Source organism: Vipera ursinii, assembly GCF_947247035.1.
Source record: "Vipera ursinii genome assembly, chromosome: 5".
Classification (NCBI taxonomy): Eukaryota; Metazoa; Chordata; class Lepidosauria; order Squamata; family Viperidae; genus Vipera; species Vipera ursinii.
Genome location: NC_139518.1, coordinates 37,440,910 through 37,465,256, shown reverse-complemented (window position 1 = coordinate 37,465,256; position 24,347 = coordinate 37,440,910). Strand labels below are relative to the sequence as shown.

Genomic DNA, 24,347 nt, shown 5'->3' with positions numbered 1-24,347 from the left:
AACGGAGATGAGCACCGGCCCCTAGAGTTAGAAATGACTAGCACGCATGTGCGGGGGAACCTTTACCTTTACCTTAGAACTTTTATTAAAAAGAAACTATGATTCTCTTTTGTCTTATTTTCAATCAGTGGTGCAGAAAAATGTACCAGGACTACAAAAGCCTTTTTAAATTTGTTTTATTCAGATACAAATTGAAAGCAGTTGATGAATGAAATACAATCTGACTATGCTCTTCTTCCAAAAGAAGAAGCACAATAAGCTATAACAATGACAAATAAGCATCATGGTTCAAATTTGATTTTTAGTACTAAATAGGCAACTGGACCTACTATATGCAGTTACTTTATAGATGGTTATAGTACCATCTGTAGGTTGACAGTTCTGCTTATAAATGCAGGCAAGAACGCTTTGTAAACATATTTGCCACTGCAACATCCACTGATTGAGCTAATGCTTGGAACTGATGGGGTTCTTGCCCGCCATTCCTATCTTTTAGAAACAGAGGAGGAGCTCTTCTGCTATTTTGGAATATAATAGGCTGGAAATCCTAGCCAGAAAAGTAATGATTTAAGGGATGAAGAATTTGCTTTAACTTTCTTTAGAATTACATATTAAGAACTGAAACAAATGAAAAACAAAGACAACAGAAATAGCTCTGTGTGGTACTTTCAAAAGGGGAGATGAGAGCACACCTTTGGCCTGAAATCATGATTTTAAAATAGCTGTTAACGCAAGATTTGTGTCCATGTACAGTCTAAATTTTATTAAAAGCAGGAATCAGAAGTACTTTTAATTCATCAGCTAATGGATGTTTTCACCTCATTTTATGAAATAGCAGCCATATTTTTAATACAAAATAGAAAAATATCCAAATAAAAATAACGAAGCAAAATCTGAGTAACACCATTCGGTTTGTGCATTTACTGTGAGAAGAGTAACTGTCAGAGCCTCCCCTATATTATCTACTGATGTTCTCTTGTCATCTTTAGAACATATTTTTAATATGTTCTGTATGATATGCTCTTGTGATTGCTAGAGTGCAGAACATTATATTTTTAAAAATAAATTGCAACTTTGAAACCAAAACCATGGAAGCACTGTATTGGAGAAAATCTAAAGTACAATTGGAACATTTGGTGCTGTCGATTTTGAGAGAGCTTGTGGCCCCAAATAATTCAGAATATGGCCAGCTGATTAGGGAGACATAATGCAGATACCTGTCTTACAGCTGTTATGCTGGTTTTCATTTCACACTATAAAAATGGGAACAGAAGTAACAAGACTCCCTAATAATAGAGAGAACTTAGGCCAAACACTGAAGAGCTTTTACTATTATAGTCAAGCCTTTGTGCCTGTTCCTATGAAAATAATTTCCAGCTCCTAGGAAACTGCATCCCTTTCCCATGGATATTCTTGCACTGAGAAAGTAACTAAAGCTATTAAGGCCTTAATGACGACCCGTTTCTTGATCCCACTGCAAAAATCCACTCTGCTCCAAGGTTGCACAGAATGCTGGGGTAAATGGGAGGCAAGGATGTCAACAAGCACCTATGAAAGCTGGTAGCCCTAGGCTCTCCAAGGAGCTCCCCTCCCCCACTCAACCCAAATTGGCAGTTATTGTAGTTTCTTTTGTTAAAGTGATAAGATTTCAAAATCTTCATCCTCTGAATCAAAGAATCTTTCCAATCTGTCTGCATCAGAAGAATCTACAAGACATGAATGATTTATATGCCTCAGTATTACACTTAGACTGTTCCCACAACACACATAATCATAATTATATATAAACTATGTGGAACATCAACTGTGACTTGCCAGACTCTGAATAATAAAAATAAGTAATGCCACAAAGTTTAACTATTATTTTTAGCAAATTTGAAACCCAGTCTGGTAGTTTCAGTTTGCATCAGCCACAGTACATATGTAGGATGATAATTTAGCCTTCCTTATCTATTTTCAGAGGTTTTCACAGGGATGAAAAAAGTACCGTACAACAAAAATCCTGCAAGAGCAGCTCTGCTTTGCAGGATTTAGAAGTAATTGTTTTATAAATCACTGCATTTTATGTAGTGAATAAAGAGGATGACTCCCAAGACGGAAGACTCCCCTCACCAAATGTGAGTCCAGGTGAAGAAAATTGTTTTGAGAAAATGCCTCAGACAGCCGCCCTCCCGTTTTCCTGAAGATAAAATGGAGGGAACATTTCTTAAACCTGCAGAATTCTGTTGTTATAGCTGTTTCAATAAAGTCACTTTAGATCTGAACAAGGTTTCATAGTCTATCTGAAACAGCTGACCTTAAAATATCATAGTACGGAACTGCATCTAAAAACAATCTCAATATTTTTAAAGATCAAATAACAATTTTGAAAATTGGTACTATATCTTAGTCAATGAAGAAACAAATGCTATCATAATTATCTGGAATAAAAAAATATCTCCAAATATTAAAACTTATTTAATCATACAGCATTCATTCATTCTACAACCAAATAAATGAACGTTACCTGGAGTGAGATTCAAGACATCAGGACTAGAGAAGTGTGAAGGCTGATGCTCTATTAGCTCAAACATGGGAAGGGCTCCTCTAATCAGTGACAACTGTTAGAAATGTATTAAAACCAGTTATATACTTCTTTGCTATTTCTAGGGGCGTCAAGTATTTGACATAAATAATACATCTTCAATTCAGTTTCACTTACAGAACAAATTAATTTCTAGTCTTTATGATTGTAAAGATTTGCTTAAAATGTGTGAATACTGCAATACTAAAAAATATTCTTCTGAAAAGTATAGCGGTTTTACATATTTGGTATATTTCCCTTCAGCTGCCAACAATAAAAAAGAACACAATAATAAAAGCACAAGAAAATATACTGTTTTTGAGAATAGAATATACACAGGCCCACTTAAGGAACACAAATTAATGCAGCCAGCAAAACAGCAGCTTTGATTCCCTTCAAGTGAGATTTGAACCCAACAAGGGGCAAATTTATATAGTTTGATTGCACTGTTTTTCATTACATTAATCTGTTAGGTTGCACAAATTTGAATATATATTTTTGTGTGCTGTCAACGCTGCTAATGTTGAATGTTCCTGCTCTGACAACTGATGAAAATGCAGCCATTTTCTCTTCTTTACTATGCTTTTTTGGTATTTAGAAATTAGGTGCAGAAGAGGGGGGCAGGTTGGAGGTTGGAATGAAAACTCAGCTAGCCACAATAATAACACTGTTTTGTGGGAACCCAAGGTTAAGCTGATAACGTTTTGGCGGGTTGAGAAGCTGGGGACAGGGTCTGCATTTTAAGCTAATTGGAGAATGATTTATGACAGCTTAATGGGGGTGGGAATTGCACTTTGTTACTTTGTATCTGGGGGAAAGAGAATTTAGTTTTAGGTTCAACTATATAGTGCCGATACTTTGTTTCCTGAATAAAATGTTCTTTAAGGGAGAATTCTGCCTCAAAGTTATTTTGATGGGTTTCATCTATTGCAGGGCTTTTCAACCAGTGGTACGGGTACTACCTGTGGTACACTGGCACCTGGCAGGTGGTACGTGACCATCCTAGAAAAGTGGTAGCGGGGGAGGGGAATGAGCTGAACCGGTGGCAGCACCACACAAGCCTGAGTGAAGATGGCTGGAACTGCAAGGCTGTCAGGGCTCAGTGGAAGCGCCAGGATCAGCGCCAGGCTCCAGTTGGAGCCTGGTGCTTTTGCTGAGCCCAGAAGAAGAGCCGATCAGCTGGAATGTTGCAGCATCTCCAGGGTCTTGTGATTTACATTCAGATGCTTGGCAACTGATTCATATTTATGACGGTCACAGTGTCCCAGAATCATGTGAAGTGACCAAAACCTGCTGCAACCACCCAGCAGATGGGGAAAATAAAAACCAAACACACCCCCACCCCACCCCCACTGCCAATCCTCAACAGAAATGCTCACAATAATGAAAACTTCGGACAGGAGGAAGAGCGCCGCCAGGCGAGCAGGCAGGTGTCTTGCTCAGCTATGGCTTGGGGGGCACTTTTTTCAGTGCCATTGTAACTTTGAACAGTCACTAAGTGAACTGTTGTAAGTCGAGGACTACCTGTACTTCATCACTTTTTTCCTTTTTTTTTGGTCATCAAGTCTTTGACACCTTGCTAGGCGACTATGGTACTCAGATGTTGCCATATCCTAAAAGTGGTACAATGGGTGAAAAGGTTGAAAAGCCCTGGCCTTAAACAACTTCATATTTCATTGTTGGACTTTCTATGCAGTTGTTTTAGTGCAGGGGTCTTCAAACTTGGCCCTTTTATGACTTCTGGACTTCAACTCCCATAATTCCTCAGCCAGGCATGCTGGCTAAGGAATTCTGGGAGTTGAAGTCCACAAGTCATAAAAGAGCCAAGTTTGAAGACCCCTATTTTAGTGCAACCTAAAAACCTATTTTGCACTAAATAGAACTGGCATGGAAATACTGCTTCTAGCACACTATTATTAAATTAATACTTTAATAATTGGCTACAGGATTTCCATCACAATATCCAGCTTTCCACCCTATTTTCTACATCTATTCTTGAAACTACATTCCCAAAGTTCCTTGTCTAGGACCTAGTTTGACTTTAACGTCCCTTATATGAAATGCAGAAAAAGTACAGGCTTCAATTTCAAGTGAACAGGATGGATAACTGGCTAGCCAAGGCCCTATTAATTTTATTGAAACTTGCAATATGACTAATTGGGATATGGTTATTTCATGTTTTATCATTTAATGTTTTAGAGTTAAGATTATTTGCCTCAGGTGCCTTACGGATCACATGATTTCAAGCAGGAACTTGGGAGAATTCCCCGGTTATCATGTGGGTAGTTGTTGAGTACCTGGTGCTCACAGACAATAGGGGATGATGCAGACACTACTCTTGATCAGCCTCTCTCTATTGGCAGATGGCCCCCTAGTGGACTGAGGAGCTCCTGGTAAGTGAAGAGGCCAAAGTAATGTCTGGAGACCATGAAGAGGAATTTATTTTCCTCTCTGTGTTGGTGGGCTGTTGGCCAGTGATCTTGTTTAAGGTAACTAGCTCCCTTCTTGGGAGGTGGTGGAAGGTAGATTTCCCACCCAGCTACTAGGACCAGTTTGCATAGTACATTATACATAAAGTTAGACATTAAACATTCAATTTCCTATTTTTTAAACAGTTTTTCTCCAAATTTCTTGTCTCTTCATGGGTGGAGTTCAATGTGTCCTTGGCTTAGATGCCCACCCCATACCCATACCTGGTTCTTCTACAGATCATACGGGGACTGGATCTGGGAGGTTATTTGCACTTCACTTCAATAAGCAACTGAAAAACTCCTGTATCCCCTTCTTAATAGGCCTCCTAGATTCAACAATTTTTGACCACCTTTGACTCAAAAAAAGGAAAGATGTATTAGAGGGCAATTATACAGCCCCCTCCAAGAGGATGATTATCTGGATTCTTTGGAGACATGGGACAAACAAATAATTCCATGGTAAGCATCAATAAGCTTTAAATCTGGTTTGCCAGATGATTCAAGTTAACAGAAGCACTTTTATGTATACATTTCCCATATTTTATCACTTTTAAAAAATATTCCAATGGGTATCTCCAAAGGAGAAAATGGTGGAGGTAAAACTTTGCCAATATCAAATACAGCCCACAGATTCATCTATCCTACTATATTAAATGCTAATAATTAGGCAATCAAGAAAAGCTGTAACCTCTAAGATATCTAACAGAGCTAACATGACACTGGCAACAGATATCTTGACAAGATTAGTATACTTTTTAAAATAACTCTTCAGTTTGAATTCTTCCAAATGCATACATTTTTATATTTTTTAAAAAAAATCAGATGTTGCCCTAGTCATAAGTTCTGACTAATTTTTTTACCAAAAAAAAGCTACATACAAACCTTCTTGATTTGCTGGCACCAGTCACTGAACTCTTCTTCTTTTCTGCAGAAAAATCCCTATAAAGAAATAGTTTTATTACTCTAAAACAGATTCAAATTAAGAAGACTCCTATTAGATAAGTCAGGGATCCTCCTCCAGCATTCAATATTACAGAGTGACCAACAGGTCTATTTGGAAAGCTCAAAAGCTTGCACTTGGAGGGCAATATGAATTCCCAGTAACTAACATTTAAGGCATGCTGCCTGTGATTCAGCAGGCAATAAATAGCCATTCATATTAGAAGGCACTGATAGCCTGACTGTCCATCAACTTGACCAGGTTTCCTCTAAAACCACCCCAATGTATTGCCATTATATTAACAGGGAGAAAATTCCATATTTAGTTAGATTCTGTATGAAATTATGTCTCTCCTGAATCTCCCTACATGTTCTGTACCAGCCTGCTACCAGCCCTGCAGCAAAAGCAGGGACAACCCCTTTACAAACGGCAAGAGGCTGGAATAAAGCCTGCCAAATTTATTAACATAAAACAGAGCAAGACAAGACACCAACCATGAAACAGGAGCTATGAAACAGGAACTATCCAAGCAGTTGCCTTCAGCAAACCAGCCCTCCCACACATTCCCCTTAAATACAGTTCAGGGCGTGGCCTCTCTCCGCCTCCTTCCGAGGTGCCCCATTGCCTTCCTCTGTTTACTCCTGATTGACTGCCTCCTGCGTCGGGCGTCCTTGAACAGGGCCAGCTGTGGGTCATCTTCATCCACGCTGTCAGGCTCACACAGCTGGGTCTCCGTCGTGACCAAGTGGGAGGGGCCCGGCTGAGGGCTCTGTGGAGCCTCAAGGCCATCATCAGCAAGCTCTTCAACACCCCCCTCCTCCTCCTCCGAGTCGTCCGACCCAACTGCCAAACCCACAGGCTGACCCTGAATCACAACACTACATTACACTTCAATGGATGATCTTTACTTGTAATATCAACACAATATAAACAATATGGCTTCTGACCATTTATTACACAACATGTACAAAGATTTATCTCGGATACCTGTCTCTCTTCTGTTACACCGTAATCTGAAAGCCTCAACTATTGTAATCTGGAAATAATTATTTCTCATGCTTCAGAACGGGAATATATCTAATTTGTGTGACGAAAAGGGAGAGCACAACATTTTATCTTCATAAAGAGAGGAATCAGTAGCTAACTATAGAGCAGGGGTCTGGCTCTATAGCTGGCTGAGGAATTCTGGGAGGTGAAGTCCACAAGTCTTAAAGTTGTCAAGGTGGCAGACCCCTGAACTAGAGGATTGTCCAAGATCATAGCACTCCCTTGATAGGAAAGTGAACTTCAGGTACGCATACTCACTACTGCAATAGAAGGATCCAGTTCTGCAATGCTCATTCTGCAAGGCGGATGCTGGCAATGAAAGCTTTCATCAGAGATGTGGCAACTGTCTACAAGTTCCACTGCAGGCTGAGTAGTATGCGGGTCAAGATAGATTAGTTCTTCACCTAAACAAAGATCAATGGAAAGATCATTATCTACAAGCTCCTTAATATTATCAGTAAACTCTACGTGAGACATATCCATGGGAAAGTTAAAAGAGTACCTGCAGAACAAGCCGCTTTGGAGAAGGTCATTCTATAGTTGACCAGTGCCTCATACTCGAACATCTTATTGAGAAATAGAGCCCCCCCAGAATAGTATCTCTTCCCTGCCTTTATCTTGATTCCATGTCTCAGCCAAAACTATCATAAAAGGTGTACAATATCACCATTGATCACTGACTGTTATTTCTTATTCATGAACCATGAGAAAATATCATTCTAATGCTATTTGTCATGTGCACACTACTGGCTCATAGTCAAGTGATTGTCCACTAGGACTCCAAGGTCCCTCTCACAATTGCTGTTTTTAAGCCAGGTCTCACCCAATCTGTTCTTGTACCTTTGATTTTTCCTGCCTAAATGTAAAACTTTGCTTTTCTCCACATTGAAACTCATTTTGTTGGGTAGGGCCCATTGTTCAAGCTTGTCTAGATCTTTTTGGATCCTGAGTTTGTCTTCTGGGGTGTTGGCTACTCCTGTCAGTTCGGTGTCATCTGCAAATTTGATGAGTTCCCCTTCAATTCTTTCATCTAAGTCATTTATGAAGATATTGATGCATTAACCCTCTCAAGGATCCCTGTTGGACTTGAATGCTTTTGTACAGCTAAATAAAAAAAAACCAACTGGAAATTAATTACAGTGCCCCCCCCAAAAAAAAATACTGCATTTGCCAATTGACCCAAAAGGCTCTCCAAGTCTATCAACAATGCCACTGAACAAGTGCTTTGCTTTAAATACCTAGCACAGTCCCTCCAAGATAATGGAAAGAAAATGGCTGATGCTAACTATGTTACAGAGAATGCACATAAGAGTGCAGTGGATATTTTAAGATTTTACTAGTAAAGGCCAATATAAACATCTGCAACTCCTAAGCTTTTTAAACCAAGCATCTAGCATAATTACTATGTGGTGCACAGTTTGGAACACTCTTTAATCTTTCTTCATTGGAACTCATCCAGTCCAAATTTCTAAGGGCAATTTTTGAGTCCTCCACTGTATCTCTAATACATATGGGGCTGGAATGGCAAGTGTGGAGACCAGAATGTGCAGACCACATTAAATTACTGGCTAAAGTCAACACTTCTTCCATCAAGCTTAGGACAAATTTCAAAGCAAGTAGAACCAAACAAATTCACAAGTTTTTGTTCCTATGATTTTCACTTTCCTACCTAATTTTATTTAGGTTATGAACAAATAACAGCAACATTTAAGAAGCAACTGAATCATCAAATCAATGCAGTTAATTCTCTGTTTCTTATGGCTAATAAGAGATATAGGAAATACCAAGTAAATGTTCTAACTCAGAGAAGGGTTTTCACTTCAGCCTTATGTAATGCTCTCCACTCACCACTGCTTAGAAGAAAGATGTAAGCAAATACTGTATCTGCCGTGACTATGACCTTGGATCCAGAATAGGTTGAACCATGTTCTCCTACACTGACATTTCTGCAGTAACCTTTTTCCACTTTTGAACAATGTAATGGGATTTACTAACATGTGTAATTCCTGCTTTCTGGCCTTGTTCTGGCAGTTATTAAGTGAATCATTGGTTGTTAAATGAATCTGGCTTCTACCATTCTTCATCAAAAGTCAACTGGGAAAGTTACAAATGGTGATCACATGATCCCAGGACATTGGAACTGTCATAAATGCATGCCAGTTGCCAAGTGCCCAAATTTTGTTCCCATGACAATGGGGATGCTTCAACAGTCTTTAAGTGTGAAAGTTACTTATAAATCACTTTTTTGCATGTCAATGTAAGTTCAAACAGTTACTACCGTGTTTCCCCCAAAATAAAAATGGGTCTTATATTAATTTTTGCTCCAAAAGATGCATTAGGGCTTATTTTCTGCTTAGGGCTTATATTCTGGGAAATACAGTTCTACATGCGTTCGTCTGGCTGACAATCTTAACTGGGACTTATTTTGGGGATGGGGCTTATATTACGAGCATCCTGAAAAATCATGCTAGGGCTTATTTTCCAGTTGGGTCTTATTTTTGGGAAAACGTGTAAATGAGTCATTACAATTCAAGGACTACCTTCAATTGTGTGAATGTGTGATTCTGTGTTACTAGAAAACTTGTTATATAATCTTAATAGTCTCCAAAAGATAAAGATTGTCAATCCACTTTATCATAGTATAGGCAGAAAACAAAAATCAATATATTTTTGCATGCTCATGTAAGAAATTTTGCATGGTTATGTAAAGAAATTACCTTTTTACAGATCAAAGTTTGAGGGAATATAGATTTTAGAGATGACTATGTTTGAACAAAAACAGGTTTCCTACATAATATAAACAGAAACGTAAGACTCCCCATGGTGCATCCTCTTAAGAAGAATGGTTGAACATATGTCAATAAATAGCACTAAGCCTTGTTCAGCCTATCTTGGTTCATAGCAGCTGGTTTGCACTTGAGAAAATGGTTTGAAATATCTTACAGACCATATTCATTAATACCGGTATATTCAGCATACATACAGCTTAAACTTACCAACATATCCAATGAAATAATGAGCACTATTGGGTTTTCCTCCAATCACACCTAAGGACTGAGGCATCATAAAGCAATGCTGGAAAGCAATATATGCACAATTAAGCACAGTGGAAGATAACACCATCACAATAAAAAGCATTACACAGCTATTCAGAATAGGTTTTTTTTTAATACCTATCCACTGAACATTCAAACACTGCCATTTTTAAGACAAGAAAGCAAAGGGGGAAGCCACTTACACTGCAATAGTTTTCATGAAATAACAGTGTCAAAGCTATTTCATATAATTACTAAACTCCAACAAAGGATGACTGACAATGGTAGCATGAAATGATTGGCTCCCTACACACAATACCCACCAGCACAATTCTATGCATAGTGTTTACTCAAAACTGAGCCCTATTCTCAGGCAAACGTTTATATAAGTTTGTAGTTTAATCATATTAATTAGTCAATGAAGAAGCAATTGTTCGGAATTAGCTCAGAAAAAAATATATGCCCTTGAATTATTAAATAGAACTAGGGTGATCACAAATGTGCATGAGGCACCTGCATATATAAATCATTGCAACAAACAGTAAAACAATTCTACCCATTCAGAGTGAGCTCCTCTAATAATGACCGTTTTGGATAGCACAGTTGAACATGGAGATCATGTATTTCAGACATTCTGAGCTTGATAATGAATTTAGTCTTGGCATACTATTTCTGTTGTATGAATATGGACCAGAATTATGAGTATTAAAAATGCATACACCAAACCACATGGTTTCAGATATCCAGGTAGTTAAAATTATTTTATACCTTCAGCGTTTCAATATAGGCTTCATTGATGTCTGTGAGACCAAGGCGAAGAGGTATCAGCAGCACTAGTGGCTTCCAAAGCAATAAACAGTCTGTAGGTTCATCTCCATCTGGATAACCATTAGAGAGAAAATCTGATTCTGCAGAAGGAAATGCTGAGGCTCCAGGACATGGAGAGTTGGCCTTGCATAACCTTCCTGCCAAAAGATGAAAAATAAGCAGAAATAGCCTTATGCCCATATAGTCTAATTTGCTGTTGACTAGCAAATAGAACAACACACAGTACATCTACCACATATCACTTACATCTATTATTGCTAATATAATTTTTATTTTATCATAATGGAAATATTTATAATCAACCTTTCAAAGCCTGGAAGCAGGTTCTTCCACACATCTTGTTGCTATTCTATCATAAAGCTGCAGAAGTAAAACTTTATTTTTCATAAGTAGAAAAGATCTGAACATCCTAGCCTTGAGAGAGCCCAACAATCCAATTTTTTCCAGACATAACAGTAAATACTTAAATATAAAATTGTGCTATTTCTGAAATCCACCTCTAACAACAGTATCAATAAAAACTTATTCAAACCAATCTATTAGAGATTTGATACACTGCAACAGGATCCTGTAAACCTAATGTCTTATGGCTCCTAAACCCGATTATCTTCAAAACCATATCCCTTCAACAATAGGCACATTCTTTTATAAACCGTTCAATGATACTTACTTATTTCCTCTATCACAACAGTATTATCCATGGCTATGTGCACTGCCAAAGAACTCCATGTATCAAATGTGGCAAGTTTTCTAAGGATAAAAATTAAAGACAGACATTTAAATGAATAAGGTGCACATTAAGAAATCTAGAAATTCATCAAGGGCAATCCTATCATCTGGGACAGTATCAGTGAACCAACACGGAAATACCAGATGAAACCTTTAACCTCCAGCTATCATAAGCACTCCAACAAGTTACTGTAGTCAACAATATCAAAATTTACAGAAAGATCCAATAGAATCCTATTCCCTCTCTCTCTTTCCTAGTACAGAATATCCAAAAAAAAAGTGATCAAGACCATCACCACATGTAAACTGGAGATGAAAGGATCAAGAAAAACTGTTTCATTTAATATTCCTGAAATTACAAGGCTACTGTCTTCTCCATCAGTTTGTCTTAAGATAAAACTGATCTATCATTGGTAGGATAGAACTGTTTGAGGCTGAGGAACATTGAGGCAAGTAGTAATATTAACAGAATGAAAACCTGTATAGACCTCCTCAAAAAACAAGTAATGAAACTAATTCAGACAGATATTAATAGATAGTGTGATAAGATTCCCTAGGTATAGCTCAACCCTAAGTAACATCACGCCTAGCACAAAACTGAGCAAATATAGCTGCAAAGAATAATACAAGTTGCTCAGGGGGGTTCGGGGCACAAGCTAGAACAACTGGAAGATTGGTCAACTACCCACACTCTAGAAATCTCCCATGGAATTTAATATCCCAAAACTAGACACAGAATTTTGGAAACATACTGAATAGAAATTCAACTTTAAAATTTATTTTGGGTTGTTGTTGTTGTTGTTAGCTGCGAAGTCGTGTCCGACCCATCGAGACCCTATGGACAACGTTCCTCCAGGCCTTCCTGTCCTCTACCATCTTCTGGAGTCCATTTAAGCTCACGCTTTTGGGTAGGTAGTTATTTAACTGCTTTATTTTATTTTATATAAAACCGTAATTGTTGGAGCTACTGAATACTTACTTGAGTACTTGTGCAACTGTATTTGGTCCATACCATTGGCCTATGGATTTGCCTTCTCCAACTCCCATCTGGGCTGCAACAAACACATTATAATTGCTCCATAGTATCATTCAGGACTACTTCTTAATCACTTACAAAAATTAATTGGACAAGTATTTAGACTTCTTAAGAGTACTGAACTAAAGTCCTACTAAAAATGTGAAATATTTCAAATTGTAACATACCTACCTAGCAGAGAAGTATATTCATGAACACCGGAGAAATGTACTACAGTAATTTTTTGGAAGATCACACATAAGAATTCATCAGGGAAAATCTTTCTACCTTGTCTGGAATAAGAAATCCCCCTAGGCTTCAAAACAAGAACAAATAATTCCAGGCATATTAGTCTATTGCAATGTTTGTCAACCTTAGTAACTTTAGGAAGTCGGGATATCAACTCGCAGAATTCTGGAAACTGAAATACACACATCTGAAAATTGTCAAGGTTGAGAAACATTGATCTATTGTCATCCCTTGCTACTATAAAATCATTATGCTCATTAGGGCAAGGACTTTTTCCTTGGGGGGCATTTTAAAATCTGATCTCTGAGGCTGCAAGCAAAATGTCTGGCAAAATGATGATCTTGCTAAGGGAACATAGCTGAAAACTGTTGGCCTTTTTCATTCGTTGAGATATGGAAGAATTTTAATGGTTGGAAATATATAGATGAAGCAAAGATGTAATTCTTTAAAAAGTGAAAAACGAAGCAGTAATACCTTATTTTGCCATTTTTTGGTGCAATCTGGGGACTATACATTTCAGATTATGAGTTTTACTGTGAATGGCTCACTCTGGTGCAGGACAACAGACTATTCTGAGAGATGCAAAGAATGCTCTGTTCCCACTGAGTAGAAATGCAACTTCTCTCTTTAGTATCCAACACAGAACATGTTTTCCTGTATTCTCCCTTAATTCCTTTAAGATAAAATGCCATCTTTTCTCATTATGGATCCTTAAGTCCTTCAGTCATTTATTTCTCTTTGTGACTCCTAGTAAAGTTAAAGGCTTCTGCATCAGATAAAAACATATCTAAAACTAACGTCTCAACAGATTTTTTCAAAAATGATTCTCACAGCAAGAGATTATTCTCCATAGAGAGAAAAAACAGACAAAATGGAGACAAAAAAGCCTTACATAATAGAAGTCACTTCGGCAAAATTATTAAATAGCTATTTTGAACGAATTGCTGCTGTACCTTTTTCAAAGACGACTTTATTATCTTGGTGGAGCAGTCGGCTAATGCCTCCTTAAGTAACACCAGCTGCCTGCAATTAGTGCAGGTTCGCATCCCACCAGGCTCAAGGTTGACTCAGCCTTCCATCCTTCCGAGGTAGGTAAAATGAGGACCCAGATTGTTGGGGGCAATAAGCTGACTTTGTAATAATGCCACTTGGGGTGTGTGAAAGCCCTAATAAGCAGGCATATACATAGAATGAAGGCTATTGCTAAGCACATTTGATTTGTGCTTAGATTGTAAGCCGCCCTGAGTCTTCGGAGAAGGGCGGGATATAAATGGAATTAAAATAAATAAAAAATAAATAAAAAATAAATAAATCTAGAACTAAGCATCAAAGTAGAGGGGAAAAAAGGGATAGAAGGAAGGAGCTTGCATGTCGTAAGGAACTAAGAAAAAGGGGAAAGAATATTACAGATCTGAAGGAAGGAGGTCTGATATTGTACAGGGAAATGATAAAAAAGTACAGACTGGGAAGGGAAGATTTGAATGGACAGAAGAAATAAACTGGCAATTTCTGGTTACTGTATCTAGATGTATATGAAAGTAATTACATTATTATTTCTTTATTAAACAAAGTTTAATAAAGTTTAATAACATGACTACTCATCTACCAGAAAGAACTGTAGTAGTAAAAAAATATATGCAACACTATAAGAGTAAAAAAAACCCATTTAAAACAAAAAACAATGTTGCGGCCCCAATAAAATGCATCTATTAATAAACCACCCCATACGAGCTGAATCAACATATTGGCTTGAATGCCTGAATGGGGAAAACCATGTTTTCCCTGCTTTCCTGAAGGCTGCCAGAGTTGGGATCATCCATATCTCTGGAGGGGAAGATGTTCCCTAAGACGAGTACCATCGGGAATAATCTGGTCCTAAACTAGGCAGGGATTTAAAGGTGACATCAGCACTTTGAATCGCACTAGAAGCCTGCTGGGAGCCAATGCAGCTCATACAAGAGAGGTGTTACATGAGGGTACCACCTTGCACCCACCAAGCTAAAGGTTTCAAATCCATAGATTAATAGCAGTAGAAGATTATACTCCAATGAATGCTGACAATGGAAGAGGCAGGAATGAGTTTTAGGAAAAATGAATGAAATTATTTTGTGAAGTGACATGAATGGATGGATGGGAATAAAAGAATGCAAAAGGAACAGGCAACTGGGCCATTTGGAGACCAAAGAATGAATGCGAATAGTGGCTATTTAGCAAGTATTTGCTTAGGAAAAAGTTTGTTTCAAATGGATAGTTTAAGGCAGAAGGCTATTCGTGCATGACTGATTTTATTAGATTGTTTATGGTGAAAGATTAGAGAATGAGTGAAAGATAGAATGGTGATAAAGAGATTCTGTATATAAGGCAAAGCATTTTTTATTGTGTCAGGAAGGAATCTTTGGAGACAATGGTCAAGAAATAAAAGAAAAACAGTGGAAAAAACCAATGTACCATGACTGAGGAAAAGAAAATACAATGCCTGTATGAATAGTATTAGAATATAACCTCCCAGCAGAATGAATGGAAAATGGTTGTACCAGTCATGTGGTCTCTTTGAGGGGAACTAATATTTGCTGAAAGAAGCAAAAAATTGTATATGTGTAAGAGTGTGTTCTTTCCCACTATTTTTTTTATATAGAAGCCACTTTTGGGTATGCCTGTAAAATCATAAACATTAAGTTGAATGCAGGGAGATTGGGATGTTTAAGAAGTATGTGTGGCAAACAAGAAGAGATAGTGTCCAGAATGAGTAAATGCTGAGTGAATATAAATTGAGCACAAGGAATAAATATGGACTGAACACATAGTTAGCACTATAAAGGGAATATAGGAAGGTAGTTTGGTCATGTATAGAGAATGACTGAAAGTCAAATTGTAAGATAAAATTATAAATCAATAGTAGCTGTGTTGAAAGGAGGAGAAAGACTGTCATTGGATGGAACTAATAGGATTCTCTAAAAGAGTTGAGAACTTTAAAGAATGAAGCAAAGTTTGGATATGGTGGAAGCACAGGTGGTATAAGAGTTGTTTCTTAGACTTATAAAGATTCATGCAATTTTTATGTAAACTTCAACCACCATTAGTAAACTCTGTAACCAGCTGCAGAGTTCCCCGTTAACAGTGATGAGGACTGCCATCCCTCTGGTACATCATAAAGCAGTGAGAAAGAGATGCAGAAAATTTCTGCTTTGATGTACACCGAGATTCATTCATTCTAAACTGAAAAAATGTTCATATGCAGCAGTCCTTGTGCTATTTTATTTTAGTAAATTTTGCTAAAGAAACCTCTGAATTTGTGTTTGGGAAAGAGGTATTTTCAGCTGCCATAAGCATAACAGGAGTTTTGTAAGCAGAGAAGGGTATGAAGAGGTATAGTGAAAAGCATTGGTATAAAACAGACATTATATTTCCTCTCCTTAGCTCATGTTTTTAATTACCTTGGCTTAGTATTTCTGATTCCCTTGTTTCACTTTGTATAACACTGCTTATCCTGAAAGGGATTACAGTAGGGTACATGTATGTACGGTTTACATAATTTATAGCTGAAGGCATACTGAAGGGTTAGCTTACTGCATATTATAATTCACAGAACAAAATTTCTTTAGGATAGATTTATTCTCTGACAGAAAACGTAAGTAGCCCAATGTGCTGTCTGTATAAGTTATACGGGAAAAAATATAGACAAGCTCAATTCTAAAGGTAAATTCCATTAAGCTCAATGGAATTTATTTCTAATGTGTATATCAATTGGTTTTTACACAATTAAGTATTATTCTGAAATGTCTTGTTCCTAGATAATAGCAATAGCACTTAGACTTATATACCACTTCACAGTGCTTTACAGCCCTTTGTAAGCGGTTTACAGAGTCAGCGTATTGCCCCCAACAATCTGGGTCTTCATTTTACTGACCTCAGAAGGATGGAAGGCTGAGTCAATCTTGAGCCAGAGACTTCTAACCACTGCCCCACCATGGCTCCTTAACCCAAATAGCCTAGATCTAGAATAAAAGAAACTGAAAGGCAGGACTAGTTTCTACATTACTATTTCCCTAACTCAATTTCCAATAATAAAACAGATAGTAATTTATACTATGTTTGCAAATGGACATATGGGCTACCTAAACTAATAAACTCAGAACCTTTCTACTTCTATTAAAAAGGAAGATACAGATTGAAACATTTGATTGCCCATGATGCTGGTAATCATCTTACCTATTTGGTGGATTGAGTAGTAACTGTCCTTTTTATCAATGAAAGCATTGAGAACATTGTAATAGTTGTCTATCTGTTTCTTCCCTTTCATCCACCTCCAATCTAAGAAACAAAAGGCAATGCTAAAAAAAACCAAAAGAAAATCCAACTGCCACCTTTACATTTTCAAGGTATTCATACCAAAATAATCAGCCTGCTTTAAACAAATCCTTTCTAATTCAAAAGGTTGATGAATATAGTCTGAAACTGCTTGAAAAGATAACTTCAAATACAATCTGCATGTAAAATGACAAACATTTTTCTGCTTCTATTTTTATTGTATTTCACCAATATCTAATTTCTTTGGAAAAATCTATGTTCAAAATATAGTTTACACTGCAAGAAGTAAACTGATCTAATCATTAAACATATCAATTACCACAGCCCTTTTAGTCATGAGAAGAATTGTCATCATATTTGTGCTGGTGGTGCTTTCAGAGTGAACATCACCATTGTTCAGGAGATGCCCGATTGGGGGCCCTTTCATGTCCCCATTAAAGGGCCCATCAAAGTGGTACCTATTTATCTTCTTGCGTTTTTACAAACTTTCGAACTGCAAACTCAGCACAACTGGAGCGAATGATGAGTTTAATTACATAGCAGCACTCAGCACTTAAGCATAGACTTTGTGATTGTCAACCCAGTGTCCTAACTATCTTATTCCCATGATAAGAATTATAGATTTTGAAGGAAAAGATGCTACCAAGGGGAACTGGAACATATGCAAATAGGCCTGCTTCAGTATGCATTCCTTTACAGTGAAAAACACCTTTATGCAGGACCTTGTGTTACTTGAACATACGGAGCATCCTGATTTTGCATTATAATTGTCACAGTAGTGCGACTTACCTCTGCTTAAGTGCCTGCCAACCAAAGCCTGGGCAAAAATCATCTGGCCACATCTTAGCATACAACCCCAACCAGTGTCAGATGTCGGACCTGTTCCCCCTGCAGCCATAAACAGATCACACAAACCAAAATTTTTGACAAGTAATCACTAATAATTTGAAGCATTTGAGTTTTATGATGTACCTGAATAGGATCGCAGGGGGCAGGGGGCAGACAGAAGTCAAAATATGATTGGAAATATAAATATGCTGCTCTGACGTTATACCCCTCGGAATATAAGGGAACATGCAACTACATACTGTATATAGGGTTATATCCTATTGAATGTGGCTAATACTTTGTTTCCTTCTCTTGTGTTGTTGTCTACTCACCAAGTCAGTAAATTAGAGAGGAAAATAAAAAAGGAGAACATAAATATACACATTTTAGAAAAAGATGTTATTAAATATAAATCCATGTGTATATGGTTATAATTTTAAAGTTTCCTAACCATTTCAAAAAATAAGATCAATTCCTATATATTAATACATAGATGAATAATTAAGTCCCAAAATATTAGACATTTTAAATATACAGCCCAAGTGCACTATGGATATTTAAAACATGAATTTTACATACTGTTCAGCCTCTCTGTTTATATGCAGGAACAACAACTATATTAGAATTTTAAGTTAGATAAATTATTTTCAAACTTGAGGACTTTTCTATTTTTATCATTTGCTTTATAATCTTCATGCAAACAGAAAGGAAAAAAATAATTGATCTAAATCACGGGTGTCAAACTTGCTGCGTCACGTGACGTGTCACAACGTGTCATGAATTTTTTCACATTGCCGGAGCTGGGGTGGTCGCGGCAACTAGCCCACGGGCCGGCAATTTGACACCCTGATCTAAATGATATAAAGTTTGAAAGATGGGTGGCTATATGTTTTAAATAAATATACAACTCTGATTTTAAAAAAAGAACACCTTTTTATTTTCTGCAATTTCCATCCTTCCATACTATTTTAAAAGTGGAAGAATCTTATTTTCAATAAAGTGAAAACATACTCAGAGGTCCGCAACAGACCATTAGCCAATGTTATTTTCTGAAACCTAGATAGTTGAATACAAACTCAAATGTCAGGATGGTTAAAAGACACTAAATGGAATATTTATGAAATTTATTTGCTGCCCATCTCATAACAAACGAATATGCCATACCAATATTCTAATTGGCTTCTTTAGGTTGTAAATGTAAATCTGATTTTTTAGAAATAAATAAGCACCATTTCCCCAACAATCTGGAAAATGAAAACTGGTGCTTACCAATGGCTGGAAAACCTTTTCTATATGTGAACCAAAGACGAGAAGTGACATCCAACAAAATCTCCTCTTTCTCTAAAGGGATACAAACAATGTTTCAATACACTTGCAGAACTTAAGATTTCAATGATAACTGTTAACTAAAATATTTTTATTTTTAAATTAGACTTATTCAACATTTAAAGTTAAGAATCGTAAAGCACAAGAGTTCCCAACCCCCAGTCCGTGGACTAGTACCAGCCCGTGGCATGCTAGCAACCAGTCCACACAAACAAGCAAAAGTCCCATCCGCAGGATGCAGGCAGCACACAAAACCACACTTCCTCTGGTCCGTGGAAAATCCTCTCTCCATGGAACCGGTCCCTGGTGCCCAAAGGTTGGGGACCCCTGGTATAGTACATGGCTTTTCAACCAGTGGTATGGGTACCACCTGTGGTAAATTGGCACCTGGCAGGTGGTACGCGACCATCCTAGAAAAGTGTTAGCAGGGGAGGGGAATGAGCTGAACCGGTGGCAGCACTGCATAAGCCTGAGCGAGAGATGGCTGGAGCTGCAGGGCTGTCAGGGCTCAGCGAAAGCGCCAGGATCAGTGCTACTTCCGGGCTGTCAGGGCTCAGTGGAAGTGCCAGGATCAGCTGGAGCTCGGTGCTGATCCTGGTGCTTCTGAGCCCAGAAGAAGCACCAATCAGCTGGAATGTTGCAGCATCTCCAGGGTCTTGTGATTTACATTCAGATGTTTGGCAACTGATTCATATTTATGATCGTCAGTGTCCCAGGGTCATGTGAAGTGACCAAAACCTGCTGCAACCACCCAGCAGATGGGGGGAATAAAAATCAAAAACCCTCCACCTCACCCCCACTGCCAATCCTCAACAGAAATGCTCACAACAATGAAAACCTCAGACAGGAGAAAAAGCGCTGCCAGGCAGGCAGACAGGTGTCTTGCTTGGCTGTGGCTTGGGGGGGCACTTTTTTCAGTGCCATTGTAACTTTGAACAGTCACTAAGCGAACTGTTGTAAGTCGAGGACTACCTGTACTTCATCACTTTTTTCTTTACTTTTTTCGGGGGGGGGGGTCATCAAGTTTTTGACACCTTGCTAGGTGACTGGTGGTACTTGGATGATGCCATATCTTAAAAGTGGTACAATGGGTGAAAAGGTTGAAAAGCCCTGGTATAGTACGTATAAAGTAGTAAACTTTAGTTTTTTGAGGGGTGGGGTGGGAACAATTTAAGATTTTTCAGATTTCTCTCTCGTATCAATAGAAAAGCAGAACACCTTCTAGCATCTATTATTTGCAAAATGCATGCTTTCTCTAAAAGATTCAGGATGGCAGAGCTGATCCAGAATAAGATCAGGAAACTAGCCTACATGCATTCTAAGGCATGTCAAATCTATAAAGAGACAGCAGACTTCAAGTCACGGTACAGAATCATAAAGCCCTTGAAATATTAGCAGGAGAAATACCTGTTAGTGCGCTGTATTTTCTTCCCAGGATCCAAACAGGCTCTTTGGTTTCTGGGAAATCTTCGTACTCAAACCTGAGAGTATCATAAGTGAGAGTAGCTGCTCAAAACAAACAAACAAAGCAGTCTCAAACACTTTTCAGGATCTGCCATTCAAAATTCAAAAAAAGTTTTCTTTTTCTTTTCTAGATGATAAAAAATAGCAATTATGTTCCAGGTTGTAACATCAAACAACAGAGGCAGAAAATATTGTCACTTAATTAAACTAAAGGAATATTTTCCTTCCCACAGACATTTTCTAACATTGCGGGGGGGGGGGAGGATTGTTAGATTATTATAGGTCTGGTCCAACTCTGTTTTGAAAATTAGCACATTATCAAATGCCAGTAATAACCATTTTCTTCATGGTATGAAGGAACTGAAAGACTAGCCTTAATTTCTCACCTTTTATTCAGAGCATACGGTGATCACGTAATCATGCTTTCTGCCAAAAAAGCATCACTCTGTGAAGCAACGATTCAGTACTATGACAACAATTTACATATGTACTACACTAAAACTACATTTGGTTCCTTGCCTGCCTTCAAGTGACCTTAATAGTAATGGAATGGGTTACTAGCAAGAAGCATCAGATGGAACATTAACCTTCTACTTAGGCTCAAGATTCAATATTCTTTTCAGCATCTTTAAACATCAGGCACTGCCTTGCCAAAATCAAGACTGGTATAAATATGTGCAGATGTTCAAGCATAAAGGGCATGGGCTAGATGGGAAGTCTTAATAATGGCACACGTTTTAGTTTAGAACAAGTTTCTCCTTTTGTTATAGTTAGCTCTTCTCATCCTTTCATTTTAAAACCTCTTAAACTATTATATTCCACTCTGCCAATAAAGAATATTTGTAGCTCATTCCACTCTACTTTAAGCCCAAATTGACTGTGGGCATCTATTTGCTCCTCTGCTTTCAGAGATTAAAGTTTGTTGTACTTAATTTTTTTTAAAAAAGAAAGAACTGAGAATCAGTACAGTGCACTCTATTGTAAATCTACATCACATCCTTCTATTTGCCTCATAGTTGTTAAATGCAAAAATTACTGCCCAGATAACCCATTCAGTTCAAATTTCACATACTCTGCAACCTTGCCTTAGAGAACATCATGTCCCATACACCATGTGATTCAGAATGGCATTTAATGTGAGAGGTTCCAAGAAAAGACTGCTAAGCCTTTTTCCTCAGTCTAGTCATGAATATATAACAAAGTTCATTTTGCACTTGCTGTGAGGTCTCAAGTTTGTTGCATTCAATACACTGTTTATATGAAGTTAAATTTATTAATACATATATTCCAACATTTAAATTATCAAATATCAGAATTAACATGGGAGATTAAATTGGGAAATAAAAACAGAAGAAGGGAATGTCAAATTTCAGGACTGAACTTAAAAAACAAACTAATATTACTCAGCAGTTTATTTTTATGTAATATTAATATAAGTTCAAATAAAGATGGAGAGAAGGAAGTTTATAAAGATTTTTTCTGCTAATGGCCAAAACACAAAATGACCAATGAGATGGAAACAACCGTTATAGGAGCCAAGCTGGACATAAATTTATTTAAATATCCAAAACATATTTACGCAGAAGTGCATTCTATCTGGGCCTTATTCCCTAAGTACATTATATCATATAGGATTGCAGTAACATTGTAACTGATGGGAATAGTATCGATATATTGTGGAAAAAACGTGTATTTTATATGCTTTAGAATCAATTATCAATTGTATGTGAAATATCACTAAATAAAAGAGAATTTTCAAAATTCATTCTTTAACTAGAGAGCCGGTTTAATGTAACAGTTAAGACACTAGGCTAAAAACCAGGAGTCCATTAGTTTTAGTCCTGCCTTAGACACAAAGCCAGCTGGATGACCTTGGGCCAGTCACACACTCTCTGCCCTAGAAAGCTGGCAATGGCAAACCGCTTCAGAAAAACTTTGTTAGGAAAACTGAAGGAAGCTTTTGACCAGGAAGTCATCAGAATGATTTGAAGACACCAAATTAATAAACAAATAAATAAAAATCCTTCCAGGAAGTTTTCCGGCTGATTGGAAGACACCAAATTAATAAACAAATAAAAATCCTTAACTATCACTTACCAAGACGTATTTGAGAGTTTCAATAAGAATTCAGTTTGGTGTAGACCTACTACAAAACACTGTACTTGTCTTCATAATCTTATTCAGACAGTAAAACCAAGTACAAATCTTTATATAAAATGCTATTTGTTTTTTTATCCCTTTGGGGGAAATCAAGAAATGGATGAAAAAAGGGTATTACCCATTTGCCTAGATTCTTAGTTTTTCCCATATGGACTATGGCACATTGGTAGGCAGCATTAAAACAGCATTATTTTTCTTCCATCACATGTCAGGTCACTATAATTAGTTATATAAGGAATCAGTGCATTGACTTTTAACTACTTAAACAAGAACCTTGGGTCCTTATAAAGGTTAGAAAACTTTAAGATTAGTTCCATACATCAAAGCACTGAAGGACCAGCACTAAGCTTTATAAACCACGCAAAAACATGGGTAGGCTGGACAACATATCTTAAACTCGACAGGCTTTGTTATTGTATAGTTGCCTCTATTTGAAAAGAGAAGACAAGACAAAGTACCATATTAGTCAAATTGTTTTAGCAACTTCTATTCGTCACAGTCATTTAACAAAGAAAAAAACTGTAGGAAAGCAGAGTTCCCAGGGCAACATAACGGAGCTTTCATCGACCTCTCCCTTTTAGGCAAGCCATGCTCACAGTTCCACCGACTAGCCCAGTCCGCAATTTAGCCCTCTGCTGAAAAACAAACCGACTCCTTCTTTTCCACACCCATTGCCCGCTACCCCAAATATAGAGAGCTGCATGTCGACCCACGCAGCTTTCCCAGTTGACCCCCACCAAACATTTCCCCACTCACCCGCGTCCATCCTGCCCCCGCCCTCTCAAGCTCCGGGGGCCCACGGCTTGTCTCCTGACTGACACAGATCTCCAAAGCGGCGCACTTTATACTTCTCATCCCATAGCGCTGCTCTCGCCCAATCGCGGAATTGTTCACCACTCATTTAAGCGACGATTGGTTAGTTTCAGATGCGATGGTTTCTCCCGCTGTATGGCGGGTGCCATTTTGTTTTACGGAGAGAGCGATGGGTGAACGAGGTTACTTAAATCGGCCTGGCTTTCCTTCTGAAGCAGAAAAAAAAATTTCGTTAGTTACCATTTACTGCTTTCTATCCCTCGGAGTAGTTTAAATGACATATGGTGTTTTCAGGAGTAGAAAGTAGAAGGGAGCCGCCATATTCTTGTACGGAATATTAAACACCACCCCCTTGACCCAATATGGCGCTCTCAAGTAATTCGCAGCGTAGCGTGGTTTTAACAACATTGGCTCAACGACAGAGGAGCTATTTTTTCGCTGCTTCTAGTTTGCCTGACAGCGAGTCAATCGGTGAGATGCAACGGGGGGGAAAGGGGAATTAAGGAGCGTTGCTGGTGGTCGTAAGAGCCACTTCGCTCATATACTGTACCGCCGAAGGCATATGGGGGTG

General features: G+C 37.9%; 1 protein-coding gene across 4 annotated transcripts; it reads right to left on the bottom strand.

Annotated features, from left to right (window-relative positions):
- Positions 1–159: 159 nt before the first annotated feature.
- Positions 160–23,793, bottom strand: ATG4B (autophagy related 4B cysteine peptidase). 4 transcript variants are annotated; one of them, XM_083363620.1, is made up of 13 exons: positions 23,720–23,793; positions 20,747–20,845; positions 19,283–19,354; positions 17,975–18,073; positions 17,087–17,188; positions 12,593–12,665; positions 11,555–11,634; positions 10,825–11,021; positions 10,018–10,096; positions 7,280–7,425; positions 5,917–5,973; positions 2,507–2,600; positions 160–1,706 (listed from the first exon to the last, which is right to left on the bottom strand). In XM_083363620.1, the coding sequence occupies exons 1-13, from the start codon at positions 23,727–23,729 to the stop codon at positions 1,633–1,635; spliced, it is 1,182 nt and encodes a 393-aa protein (XP_083219746.1). In that variant the 5' UTR covers positions 23,730–23,793; the 3' UTR covers positions 160–1,632. The 4 variants fall into 4 exon arrangements, with proteins under 4 accessions (XP_083219746.1, XP_083219749.1, XP_083219747.1 ...); XM_083363623.1 differs by having other exon boundaries at positions 20,747–20,820; positions 23,720–23,745; XM_083363621.1 differs by lacking the exon at positions 23,720–23,793 and adding an exon at positions 23,560–23,598.
- Positions 23,794–24,347: the final 554 nt, after the last annotated feature.

Excerpts from the sequence above, each read along its gene's own strand:
- ATG4B (XM_083363620.1), bottom strand. Across the intron at positions 17,189-17,974 it reads TGGCAGGCACTTAAGCAGAG|ATTGGAGGTGGATGAAAGGG; the intron begins GTAAGTCGCACT and ends TTTGTTTCTTAG. Across the intron at positions 12,666-17,086 it reads CTACTCAATCCACCAAATAG|CCCAGATGGGAGTTGGAGAA; the intron begins GTAAGATGATTA and ends TGTTTGTTGCAG.